Raw genomic sequence first — 13,420 nt, 5'->3', positions numbered from 1 at the left:
CATGGGTCAGGACTGAGGTGCATCACCAGCACTGTGTGTGTGTGTGTCTCTGTACTGAATTATTAGTGGGTGCCGTGGGTCAGGACTGAGGTGCATCACCAGCACTGCGTGTGTGTGTGTCTCTGTACTGAATTATTAGCGGGTGCCATGGGTCAGGACTGAGGTGCATCACCAGCACTGTGTGCGTGTGTTTGTCTCTGTACTGAAGTATTAGCGGGTGCCATGGGTCAGGACTGAGGTGCATTACCAGCACTGTGTGTGTGTGTGTGTTTGTCTCTGTACTGAAGTATTAGCGGGTGCCGTGGGTAAGGACTGAGGTGCATCACCAGCACTGTGTGTGTGTGTGTGTGTCTCTCTGTACTGAAGTATTAGCGGGTGCCGTGGGTCAGGACTGAGGTGCATCACCAGCACTGTGTGTGTGTGTGTGTTTGTCTCTGTACTGAAGTATTAGCGGGTGCCATGGGTCAGGACTGAGGTGCATCACCACCACTGTGTGTGTGTGTGTGTGTGTCTCTGTACTGAAGTATTAGCGGGTGCCATGGGTCAGGACTGAGGTGCATTACCAGCACTGTGTGTGTGTGTTTCTCTGTACTGAATTATTAGCTGGTGCCGTGGGTCAGGACTGAGGTGCATCACCAGCATTGTGTGTGTGTGTGTGTGTGTGTGTGTGTGTGTGTGTCTCTGTACTGAATTATTAGCGGGTGCCATGGGTCAGGACTGAGGTGGATCACCAGCACTGTGTGTGTGTGTGTGTGTGTGTCTCTGTACTAAATTATTAGCGGGTGCCGTGGGTCAGGACTGAGGTGCATCACCAGCATTGTGTGTGTGTGTGTGTGTGTCTCTGTACTGAAGTATTAGCGGGTGCCGTAGGTCAGGACTGTGGTGCATCACCAGCATTGTGTGTGTGTGTGTGTCTGTACTGAAGTATTAGCAGGTGCCGTGGGTCAGGACAGAGGTGCATCACCAGCACTGTGTGTGTGTGTGTGTGTGTGTGTCTCTGTACTGAATTATTAGCGGGTGCCGTGGGTCAGGACTGAGGTGCATCACCAGCACTGCATGTGTGTGTGTTTCTGTACTGAATTATTAGCGGGTGCCGTGGGTCAGGACTGAGGTGCATCACCAGCACTGCATGTGTGTGTGTTTCTGTACTGAATTATTAGCGGGTGCCATGGGTCAGGACTGAGGTGCATCACCAGCACTGCATGTGTGTGTGTCTCTGTACTGAATTATTAGCGGGTGCCATGGGTCAGGACTGAGGTGCATCACCAGCACTGCATGTGTGTGTGTCTCTGTACAGAATTATTAGCGGGTGCCATGGGTCAGGACTGCGGTGCATCACCAGCACTTTGTGCGTGTGTTTGTCTCTGTACTGAAGTCTTAGCGGGTGCCGTGGGTCAGGACTGAGGTGCATCACCAGCACTGTGTGTGTGCGTGTGTGTGTCTCTGTACTGAATTATTAGCGGGTGCCGTGGGTCAGGACTGATATGCATCACCAGCACTGCGTGTGTGTGTGTCTCTGTACTGAATTATTAGCGGGTGCCATGGGTCAGGACTGAGGTTCATCACCAACACTGCGTGTGTGTGTGTCTCTGTACTGAATTATTAGCGGGTGCCATGGGTCAGGACTGCGGTGCATCACCAGCACTTTGTGCGTGTATGTGTCTCTGGACTGAAGTATTAGCGGGTGCCGTGGGTAAGGACTGAGGTTCATCACCAGCACTGTGTGTGTGTGTGTGTCTCTGTACTGAATTATTAGCGGGTGCCGTGGGTCAGGACTGAGGTGCATCACCAGCACTGTGTGTGTGTGTCTCTGTACTGAAGTATTAGCGGGTGCCGTGGGTCAGGACTGAGGTGCATCACCAGCACTGTGTGTGTGTGTGTGTGTGTGTGTGTGTCTCTGTACTGAAGTATTAGCAGGTGCTGTGGGTCAGGACTGAGGTGCATCACCAGCACAGTGTGTATGTGTGTCTCTGTACTGAAGTATTAGCTTAGCTTGTGCCGTGGGTCAGGACTGAAGTGCATCACCAGCATTGTGGGTGTGTGTGTCTCTGTAGTGAAGGATTAGCAGGTGCCCTGGGTCAGGACTGAGGTGCATCACCAGCATTGTGTGTGTGTGTGTGTCTCTGTACTGAAGTATCAGAGGTGCCATGGGTCAGGACTGAGGTGCATCATCAGCACTGTGTGTGTGTGTGTCTCTGTACTGAATTATTAGCGGGTGCCGTGGGTCAGGACTGAGGTGCATCACCAGCACTGCGTGTGTGTGTGTCTCTGTGCTGAATTATTAGCGGGTCCCATGGGTCATGACTGAGGTGCATCACCAGCACTGTGTGCGTGTGTTTGTCTCTGTACTGAAGTATTAGCGGGTGCCGTGGGTAAGGACTGAGGTGCATCACCAGCACTGTGTGTGTGTGTGTCTCTCTGTACTGAAGTATTAGCGGGTGCCGTGGGTCAGGACCGAGGTGCATCACCAGCACTGTGTGCGTGTGTGTGTTTGTCTCTGTACTGAAGTATTAGCAGGTGCCATGGGTCAGGACTGAGGTGCATCACCAGCACTGTGTGTGTGTGTGTCTCTGTACTGAAGTACTAGCGGGTGCCATGGGTCAGGACTGAGGTGCATTACCAGCACTGTGTGTGTGTGTTTCTCTGTACTGAATTATTAGCTGGTGCCGTGGGTCAGGACTGAGGTGCATCACCAGCATTGTGTGTGTGTTTGTGTGTCTCTGTACTGAATTATTAGCGGGTGCCATGGGTCAGCACCGCGGTCCATCACCAGCACTGTGTGTGTGTGTCTCTCTCTCTGTACTGAAGTATTAGCGGGCACCGTGGGTCAGGACTGAGGTGCATCACCAGCACTGTGTGTGTGTGTCTCTGTACTGATGCCCCAGCATTGTGTGTGTGCCTCTGTACTGAAATGTTAGCGGGTGCCATGGGTCAGGACTGAGGTGCATCACCAGCACTCTGTGTGTGTGTGTCTCTGTACTGAATTATTAGCGGGTGCCGTGGGTCAGGACTGAGGTGCATCACCAGCACTGTGTGTGTGTGTCTCTGTACTGATGCCCCAGCATTGTGTGTGTTTCTCTGTACTGAAGTATTAGCGGGTGCCATGGGTCAGGACTGAGGTGCATCACCAGTACTCTGTGTGTGTGTGTCTCTGTACTGAATTATTAGCGGGTGCCGTGGGTCAGGACTGAGGTGCATCGCCAGCACTGTGTGTGTGTCTCTGTACTGATGCCCCAGCATTGTGTGTGTGTCTCTGTACTGAATTATTATCGGGTGCCGTGGGTCAGGACTGAGGTGCATCACCAGCATTGTGTGTGTGTGTGTGTCTCTGTACTGAAGTATTAGCGGGTGCCGTGGGTCAGGACTGAGGTGCATCACCAGTATTATGCGTGTGTGTGTGTCTCTGTACTGAAGTATTAGCGGGTGCCTTGGGTCAGGACTGAGGTGCATCACCAGCACTGTGTGTGTGTGTGTCTCTGTACTGAATTATTAGCGGGTGCCGTGGGTCAGGACTGAGGTGCATCACCAGCACTGTGTGCATGTGTGTCTCTGTACTGATGCCCCAGCATTGTGTGTGTGTCTCTGTACTGAAGTATTAGTGGGTGCTGTGGGTCAGGACTGAGGTGCATCACCAGCATTGTGTGTGTGTGTGTGTGTGTGTGTCGCTGTACTGAAGTATTAGCAGGTGCTGTGGGTCAGGACTGAGGTGCATCACCAGCACTATGTGTGTGTATGTGTGTCTCTATACTGAATTATTAGCGGGTGCCATGGGTCAGGACTGAGGTGCATCACCAGCACTGTGTGTGTGTGTGTCTCTGTACTGAAGTATTAGCAGGTGCTGTGGGTCAGGACTGAGGTGCATCACCAGCACTATGTGTGTGTGTGTGTCTCTGTACTGAAGTATTAGCGGGTGCCATGGGTCAGGACTGAGGTGCATCACCAGCACTGTGTGTGTGTGTGTCTCTGTACTGAATTATTAGCGGGTGCCATGGGTCAGGACTGAGGTGCATCACCAGCACTGCGTGTTTGTGTGTCTCTGTACTGAATTATTAGCGGGTGCCATGGGTCAGGACTGCAGTGCATCACCAGCACTTTGTGCGTGTGTGTGTCTCTGGACTGAAGTATTAGCGGGTGCCGTGGGTAAGGACTGATGTTCATCACCAGCACTGTGTGTGTGTGTGTGTCTCTGTACTGAATTATTAGCGGGTGCCGTGGGTCAGGACTGAGGTGCATCACCAGCACTGTGTGTGTGTGTGTGTGTGTGTGTGTGTGTCTCTGTACTGAAGTATTAGCAGGTGCTGTGGGTCAGGACTGAGGTGCATCACCAGCACAGTGTGTATGTGTGTCTCTGTACTGAAGTATTAGCTTAGCTTGTGCCGTGGGTCAGGACTGAAGTGCATCACCAGCATTGTGGGTGTGTGTGTCTCTGTACTGAAGTATTAGCAGGTGCCCTGGGTCAGGACTGAGGTGCATCACCAGCATTGTGTGTGTGTGTGTGTGTCTCTGTACTGAAGTATCAGAGGTGTCATGGGTCAGGACTGAGGTGCATCATCAGCACTGTGTGTGTGTGTGTCTCTGTACTGAATTATTAGCGGGTGCCTTGGGTCAGGACTGAGGTGCATCACCAGCACTGCGTGTGTGTGTGTCTCTGTACTGAATTATTAGCGGGTCCCATGGGTCATGACTGAGGTGCATCACCAGCACTGGGTGCGTGTGTTTGTCTCTGTACTGAAGTATTAGCGGGTGCCGTGGGTAAGGACTGAGGTGCATCACCAGCACTGTTTGTGTGTGTGTCTCTCTGTACTGAAGTATTAGCGGGTGCCTTGCGTCAGGACTGAGGTGCATCACCAGCACTGTGTGCGTGTGTGTGTTTGTCTCTGTACTGAAGTATTAGCGGGTGCCATGGGTCAGGACTGAGGTGCATCACCAGCACTGTGTGTGTGTGTGTCTCTGTACTGAAGTATTAGCGGGTGCCATGGGTCAGGACTGAGGTGCATTACCAGCACTGTGTGTGTGTGTTTCTCTGTATTGAATTATTAGCTGGTGCCGTGGGTCAGGACTGAGGTGCATCACCAGCATTGTGTGTGTGTTTGTGTGTCCCTGTACTGAATTATTAGCGGGTGCCATGGGTCAGCACCGAGGTCCATCACCAGCACTGTGTGTGTGTGTCTCTCTCTCTGTACTGAAGTATTAGCGGGCACCGTGGGTCAGGACTGAGGTGCATCACCAGCACTGTGTGTGTGTGTCTCTGTACTGATGCCCCAGCATTGTGTGTGTGTCTCTGTACTGAAATGTTAGCGGGTGCCATGGGTCAGGACTGAGGTGCATCACCAGCACTCTGTGTGTGTGTGTCTCTGTACTGAATTATTAGCGGGTGCCGTGGGTCAGGACTGAGGTGCATCACCAGCACTGTGTGTGTGTGTCTCTGTACTGATGCCCCAGCATTGTGTGTGTTTGTCTGTACTGAAGTATTAGCAGGTGCTGTGGGTCAGGACTGAGGTGCATCACCAGCACAGTGTGTATGTGTGTCTCTGTACTGAAGTATTAGCTTAGCTTGTGCCGTGGGTCAGGACTGAAGTGCATCACCAGCATTGTGGGTGTGTGTGTCTCTGTAGTGAAGTATTAGCAGGTGCCCTGGGTCAGGACTGAGGTGCATCACCAGCATTGTGTGTGTGTGTGTGTGTCTCTGTACTGAAGTATCAGAGGTGTCATGGGTCAGGACTGAGGTGCATCATCAGCACTGTGTGTGTGTGTGTCTCTGTACTGAATTATTAGCGGGTGCCGTGGGTCAGGACTGAGGTGCATCACCAGCACTGCGTGTGTGTGTGTCTCTGTACTGAATTATTAGCGGGTCCCATGGGTCATGACTGAGGTGCATCACCAGCACTGTGTGCGTGTGTTTGTCTCTGTACTGAAGTATTAGCGGGTGCCGTGTGTAAGGACTGAGGTGCATCACCAGCACTGTGTGTGTGTGTGTCTCTCTGTACTGAAGTATTAGCGGGTGCCTTGCGTCAGGACTGAGGTGCATCACCAGCACTGTGTGCGTGTGTGTGTTTGTCTCTGTACTGAAGTATTAGCGGGTGCCATGGGTCAGGACTGAGGTGCATCACCAGCACTGTGTGTGTGTGTGTCTCTGTACTGAAGTATTAGCGGGTGCCATGGGTAAGGACTGAGGTGCATTACCAGCACTGTGTGTGTGTGTTTCTCTGTATTGAATTATTAGCTGGTGCCGTGGGTCAGGACTGAGGTGCATCACCAGCATTGTGTGTGTGTTTGTGTGTCCCTGTACTGAATTATTAGCGGGTGCCATGGGTCAGCACCGAGGTCCATCACCAGCACTGTGTGTGTGTGTCTCTCTCTCTGTACTGAAGTATTAGCGGGCACCGTGGGTCAGGACTGAGGTGCATCACCAGCACTGTGTGTGTGTGTCTCTGTACTGATGCCCCAGCATTGTGTGTGTGTCTCTGTACTGAAATGTTAGCGGGTGCCATGGGTCAGGACTGAGGTGCATCACCAGCACTCTGTGTGTGTGTGTCTCTGTACTGAATTATTAGCGGGTGCCGTGGGTCAGGACTGAGGTGCATCACCAGCACTGTGTGTGTGTGTCTCTGTACTGATGCCCCAGCATTGTGTGTGTTTCTCTGTACTGAAGTATTAGCGGGTGCCATGGGTCAGGACTGAGGTGCATCACCAGTACTCTGTGTGTGTGTGTCTCTGTACTGAATTATTAGCGGGTGCCGTGGGTCAGGACTGAGGTGCATCGCCAGCACTGTGTGTGTGTCTCTGTACTGATGCCCCAGCATTGTGTGTGTGTCTCTGTACTGAATTATTATCGGGTGCCGTGGGTCAGGACTGAGGTGCATCACCAGCATTGTGTGTGTGTGTGTGTCTCTGTACTGAAGTATTAGCGGGTGCCGTGGGTCAGGACTGAGGTGCATCACCAGTATTATGTGTGTGTGTGTGTGTGTGTGTCTCTGTACTGAAGTATTAGCGGGTGCCTTGGGTCAGGACTGAGGTGCATCACCAGCACTGTGTGTGTCTCTGTACTGAATTATTAGCGGGTGCTGTGGGTCAGGACTGAGGTGCATCACCAGCATTGTGTGTGTGTGTGTGTGTGTGTGTGTGTCTCTATACTGAACTATTAGCGGGTGCCATGGGTCAGGACTGAGGTGCATCACCAGCACTGTGTGTGTGTGTGTCTCTGTACTGAAGTATTAGCGGGTGCCATGGGTCAGGACTGAGGTGCATCACCAGCACTGTGTGTGTGTGTGTCTCTGTACTGTATTATTAGCGGGTGCCGTGGGTCAGGACTGAGGTGCATCACCAGCATTGTGTGTGTGTGTGTGTGTGTCTCTGTACTGAAGTATTAGCAGGTGCCGTGGGTCAGGACTGAGGTGCATCGCCAGCACTGTGTGTTTATGTTTCATCACTGAAGTATTAGAGGGTGCAGCGGGTCAGGTGACACTGTACGGCTACATTAAAAAACCCGCCCTCGAGCTGCCCTTTCCTGGAACTGGTCTCGCCTGCTCTGCGATCTCTGCCTCAGGGTCAACGCTTTTTAAAAAAAATCTAGTAACAGTTTATGAAATAAAGTTTGGCACCGATTGAGCGGCATGAATTCAATATGTTAGCTTCCTTGAATTTGTCTTACTTTTAATAAACGTTAGCTGGCAAGCAGGAGAATCCCACAATTCTGGAAGAAACTCTTTGGAGTAATCATCTTTCTGTATGTGTACGGGCTATGCGCATGCATGTCAGAAAGTGCTGCTGTTGTCATCAGGCATCTGTACCATTCTCCATATATTCTTAAACAGGGAAATGCACCCCATCAGTTCATTTCTTTGGTGGTGTGACTGGGTCGGCTTGAGCCTGGTCACAGTAAGTGTGTTGGGGAGTGGGAGGGTGGGCGGTAACAGACAGGCAAAGGGGGGCGGGGGGCAGAGGTGAGCACTATCGACTGCACCCATGACACCTAACACATAAGAGCATCACCAATAGCATTGGTCGGTCCCTGCATGCAACACAGCTGCACCTCTGGTGCACCACCACCGACAGCATATGTGGTCCTTGTGAGGGCCACCAGCTGTACCTGTGGTGCCTGCGAATATTGACAGCTGAAGCAGTGGTTCCTGTGAGGACCACCAACTGCCCCTCTGGTACAGCCCTACCAAAATCAGCTGTGATGCCTGAAAGCACAGCCAAATGCACATGTGGCTTCTGATAGCATCACCATGTGCACCTGTGGTACCTGGAAGCATCACCAACTGCACATATGGCCTCTGCAAGCTCTACTAACTACACCTCTGGACTGTACTTCACACAGCACCTCTGCTACCTGAGAGAACTACTAACTACACCCCTGGATTGCACCTCACCCCACACCTGCACTACCTGAGAGAACTACTAACTACACCTCTGGATTGCACCCCACCCTACACCAACGCTACCAGAGAGAACTACTAACTACACCTCTGGATTGCACCCCGCCCTACACCAACGCTACCAGAGAAAACTACTAACTACACCTCTGGATTTCAGCTCACACAGCACGTGTGCTACCTCAGAGCACTACTAACTACACCTCTTAATTGCACCCCATCCCCCACACCTGCGCTACCTGAGAGAACTACTAACTACACCTCTGGATTGCACCACACCCTACACCAACGCTACCAGAGAGAACTACTATTGACACCTCTGGATTGCACCTTACACTGCACCTGTGCTACCTCATAGCACTACTAACTGCCGTCTGGATTGCACCACTCCCCACACCTACGCTACGAGAGATAACTACTAACTACACCTCTGGCTTGCACCTCAGACAGCCCCTGTGCTACCTCAGAGCACTACTAACTACACCTCTGGATTGCACCACACCCTGGACCTGCCCTACCTGAGAGAACTACTAACTACACCTCTGGATTGCACCACATCCTGCACCTACTCTACCTTAGAACTATTAACTACACCTCTGGATTGCACCACATCCTGCACCTACTCTACCTTAGAACTATTAACTACACCACTGGATTGCACCACATCCTGCACCTACTCTACCTTAGAACTATTAACTACACCACTGGATTGCACCTTACACTACACCTGTGCTACCTGACAGCACTATTAACTACACCCCTGGATTGCACCACACCCTGGACCTGTGCTACCTCAGAGCACTACTAAAGACATCTCTGGATAGCACCAACACAAGGCACATGTGCTACCTGAGGGCAATACTAACTACACCTCTGGTATGCACCACACCCCACACATGTGCTACCTGCCGAGCTCTACGAACTACATCTCTGGATTGCACCACACTCCACACCTGTGCTACATGAGAGCACTATTAACCTCACTGCTGAATTGCACCACACCCTAAACGTGTGCTACCTCAGAGCACTACTCACTACACCATTAGATTGCACCACGCCCGCACATGTGCTACTTGAGTGCTCTACGAACTACATCTCTGGATTGCACCTCACATAGCACCTGTGATAAACGAGAGCACTAGTAACCACACCACTGGATTTCACAACACCTGCACCTGTGCTACCTGACAGCACTATTAACTACACCTCTGGATTGCACCACACCCTGCACCAGTGCTAGCTACTGAGCTCTACTAAATACACCTCTGGATTCCACCAACCCTGCACTATCTGCAGAGCACTAACTACACCCATGGATTGCACGACACCCTGCACCAGTGCTAACTACAGGGCTCTACTAACTACAACTCTGGATTGCACCACACCCTGCACCAGTATTAACTGTAGGCCTCTACTAACTACACCTCTTGATTGCACCACATCCTGGACCTGTGCTACCTGCATAGCTCTACTAACTACACCTCGGGATTGCACCACACATGGCACCTATGCTACCTATGAGCATTAGTAACTACACCACAGAATTGCACCACACCATGGATTTGTACTACCTCAGAGGTCTACTAACTACACCTTTGGATTGCATCACACATGTGCTAGAGGAGAACACTAACTAGACCTCTGGATTGCACCTCACAAGGCACCCATGCTAAACGAGAGCTCTACTAACTACACCACTGGATTTCACAACACCTGCACCTGGGCTACCTGACAGCACCATTAACTACACCTCGGTATTGCACCACACATGGCACCTGTACTACCTGACAGCACTATTAACTACACCTAAGGATTGCACGACATATGGCACCTGTACCACCTGAAAATACTACTAAATACACCTCTGGATTGCACCAACCCTGCAGTAGCTGCAAAGCAGTACTAACTACACTGCTGAATTGCACCACACCCTGCACCAGTGCTAATTGCAGGGCTGAATTGACTACAATGCTGGATTGCACCTCACCCGCACCTGCCTACCTGACAGCCCTATTAACTACACCTCTTGATTGCACCACATCCTGGACCTGTGCTACCTGCTGAGCTCTGCTAACTACACCTCTGGATTGCACCACATGGCACTTGTGCTACCTTCAGGGCTCTACTAACTACACCTCTGAATATTACCTCACATGGCACCTGTGCTACCTCAGAGCACTACTAACTACACCTTTGCATTGCACCACACACAGCACCCGTGTTACCTGAGGGCACTATTAACTACAATGCTGAATTTCACCACACCCTGGACTTGTGCCACCTGCAGAGCTCTATTAACTACACCACTGGATTGCACCACACACGACACCTGTGCTGCCTGAGAGCACTAGGTACTACAGTTCTGGATTGCACCACACCATGCACCTATACTACCTCAGAGCACTACAAACTACACCTTTGGATTGTAAGGCATATGTGCTACCTGAGGGCTCTACTAACTACACCCCTGGATTGCACCACCCCCGGCAACTGTGCTACCTAAGAGCACTACTAACTAGACCTATGGACTGCACCTCACACTGCATCTGTGCTACCCCATGGCAGTACTAACTACACCATTGGATTGCACCACACATGGCACCTGTGCTACCTGAGAACAATACTAATTACACCTTTGGATTGCACCACACCCTTGACCTGTGCTGCACCCCAGACCACTTCTAACGACATCTCTGGATGGCACCAACACATTGAACATGTGCTACCTGCAGAGCTCTACTAACTACACCTGTGGATTGCACCTCAAATAGCACCTGTGCTAAACGAGAGCACTACCAACTACACCACTGGATTTCACAACACCCGCACCTGTGCTACCCGACAGCACTATTAGCTACACCTCTGGTTTGCACCACATATGGCACCTGTATCACCTGAAAGCACCACTAAATACACCTCTGGATTGCACCAGCCCTGCACTATCGGCAGAGCAATAACTACACTGCTGGATTGCACCACACCCTGGACCTGTGCTACCTGCAGAGCTCCACTAACTACACCTCAGGATTGCGTCACATATGGCACCTGTACTACCTGAAAGCACTACTCAATACACATCTGAATTGCACCAGCCCTGCACTATCTGCAGAGCAGTACTAACTTCATCTTCGATTGCACCACACCCTGCACCAGTGCTACCTGCAGAGCTCTACTAACTACTCCTCTGGATTGCACCCCACATGGAACTTGTGCTTCCTGAGACCACTAGTAACTACACCTCTGGATTGCTCTACACGGCACCTTGCTACCTGAGAGCACTATTAACTACACTGCTGAGTTGCACCACACCCTGGATTCGTGCCACCTGCAGAGCTCTACTAACTACACCTCTGGATTGCATGATACCTTGGACCTGTGCTACCCCAGAGCACTACTAACGACATCTCTTGTTGGCACCAACACACAGAACATGTGCTACCTGAGGGCAATCCTAACTACACCTCTGCAATGTACCACACCCCACGCATGTGCTACCTGCAGGACTCTACTAACTACATCTCTTGATTGCACCACACCCTGGACATGTGCTACCTGCAGGGCTCTACTAACTACATCTCTTGATTGCACCACACCCTGGACATGTGCTACCTGCAGGGCTCTACTAACTACACCTTTTAATTGCTCCTCATATGGCACCTGTGCTACCTGAGAGCAATACTAACTGCACCTCTGGGTTGCACCGCACCCGCACCTGGGCTTCCTGCAGTGCTTCTTGAGCCTCTACAGAGCCAGTGCTGACCACTGTATCTTTTATGTATTTGAGAGGATTCTGTATAAAGCTCAATGAAACCATCAGTGAACGTACAGCGCTATACAAGAATTAATAGTCCGTCAGCGTAGTGCACACTTAGGCGCAGACAGACCAGCTGTGCTGGGAATGTGGGAAATGATTTCAGGGACCCCAATCCTCACCTGTGGACGGGAAGAGGATGACTTGGGAGGCGTCCTCCCCCAGGGACTCTACTCTCCCTCTCCTGGCGGTCTGCGGGGCCGGCGCATGCCTCTTGTGGATGCCCCGATGCGGGGGGTGCTCGCCCAGCCAGGGTCCAGGGGCCGGGCCCAGGGCGTCCAGCACATGTTCCCGCACCTTGGCCAGGACGTGCTCCCGTACCCCCGGAGGCGCGCCACAGCTACGTGCCCAGCCCAGGGGCCCCACGAACACCCACATGAGCGCGATGAGGGGCAGTGGTGCCATAGCGGAGGCAGGCAGTGGCGATGCCTGTGGACAGGCGGGCGGGCTAAGTACGGCGTTGGTGATGCCCTGTGCAGGGCACTGCAGGCGCTGGTGCCCGCTCCAATCGGGAGGGGTCAGTGCCCTTATCACCGGCGCTGGCATTGGAACGTGCCCAAGAGAATACGCCGCCAAGGACGGGAGCCGCTACTATGTGCTATCTGCCAGGAATGTAGACTACTGCGGAATGTGGTGTCTAGGGCCCTGGGAAGGAGTGCCAGGGGGCAAAGGCAGGCGGTATGGGGGGCATGGGGGCAGGGAGAGGGGATCGCTGACCGCGGGGGGCGGAGGTGTTGCAGAGGACGATGCGAAAAGCAACCTGCAGACCCATGGGGTGATGCGGGCAATATTGCCCACTCCCCCTCTCCCGGCTGACAGTGGCAGGGGCAGCATAGTATGAGGGCATAAGGGAAGTCCATGCACGAGGGGCACGTAGCAACGGGAGATGTGCGCGGAGAAGCCCAGGCCCAGGGGGTCAAAAGACCACAGGGATGCGGGCAGAGCTTGCAAGGTCCATGGAGGGCAGGAACAGGTGGCAGACATGCCATGGCCCACGAGGAAACGGGAGATGGGGGTCCAGGGGGAACGATGACAATTCCTGGAGCCAGGAGGAAAGCAGGAGATGGGTGGCGATGTCCAGGCCTAGAGTGCAGCCCGGGGGCAGTAAGGCAGTTGGGTATAGGGGGTTACGCGAGGCAGCACCAGGGGTGGGGGGGGGGGTTGCGGGGCAGGCAGGGCCGGGACACTGCTTCTCTCAACACACTAGACCCGGGACACTGCTTCTCTCAGC

At 52.4% G+C, this 13,420-nt stretch overlaps 1 protein-coding gene across 1 annotated transcript in view; it reads right to left on the bottom strand.

Annotated features, from left to right (window-relative positions):
• The window catches only part of INHA (inhibin subunit alpha), a 288,504-nt gene extending 275,871 nt beyond the window's left edge, over positions 1 to 12,633 (bottom strand). Inside the window, exon 1 of the mRNA XM_069617397.1 lies at positions 12,312 to 12,633. Coding sequence (XP_069473498.1) covers positions 12,312 to 12,594 — 283 coding nt within the window. The 5' untranslated portion in view covers positions 12,595 to 12,633. The remainder of the gene's footprint in view (positions 1 to 12,311) is intronic.
• Between the last annotated feature and the right edge of the window lie 787 nt (positions 12,634 to 13,420).

Source organism: Ambystoma mexicanum, chromosome 9 (assembly GCF_040938575.1).
Source record: "Ambystoma mexicanum isolate Mex_15411 chromosome 9, UKY_AmexF1_1, whole genome shotgun sequence".
Lineage (NCBI taxonomy): Eukaryota > Metazoa > Chordata > Amphibia > Caudata > Ambystomatidae > Ambystoma > Ambystoma mexicanum.
This window is presented reverse-complemented; position numbering and strand designations above follow the sequence as displayed.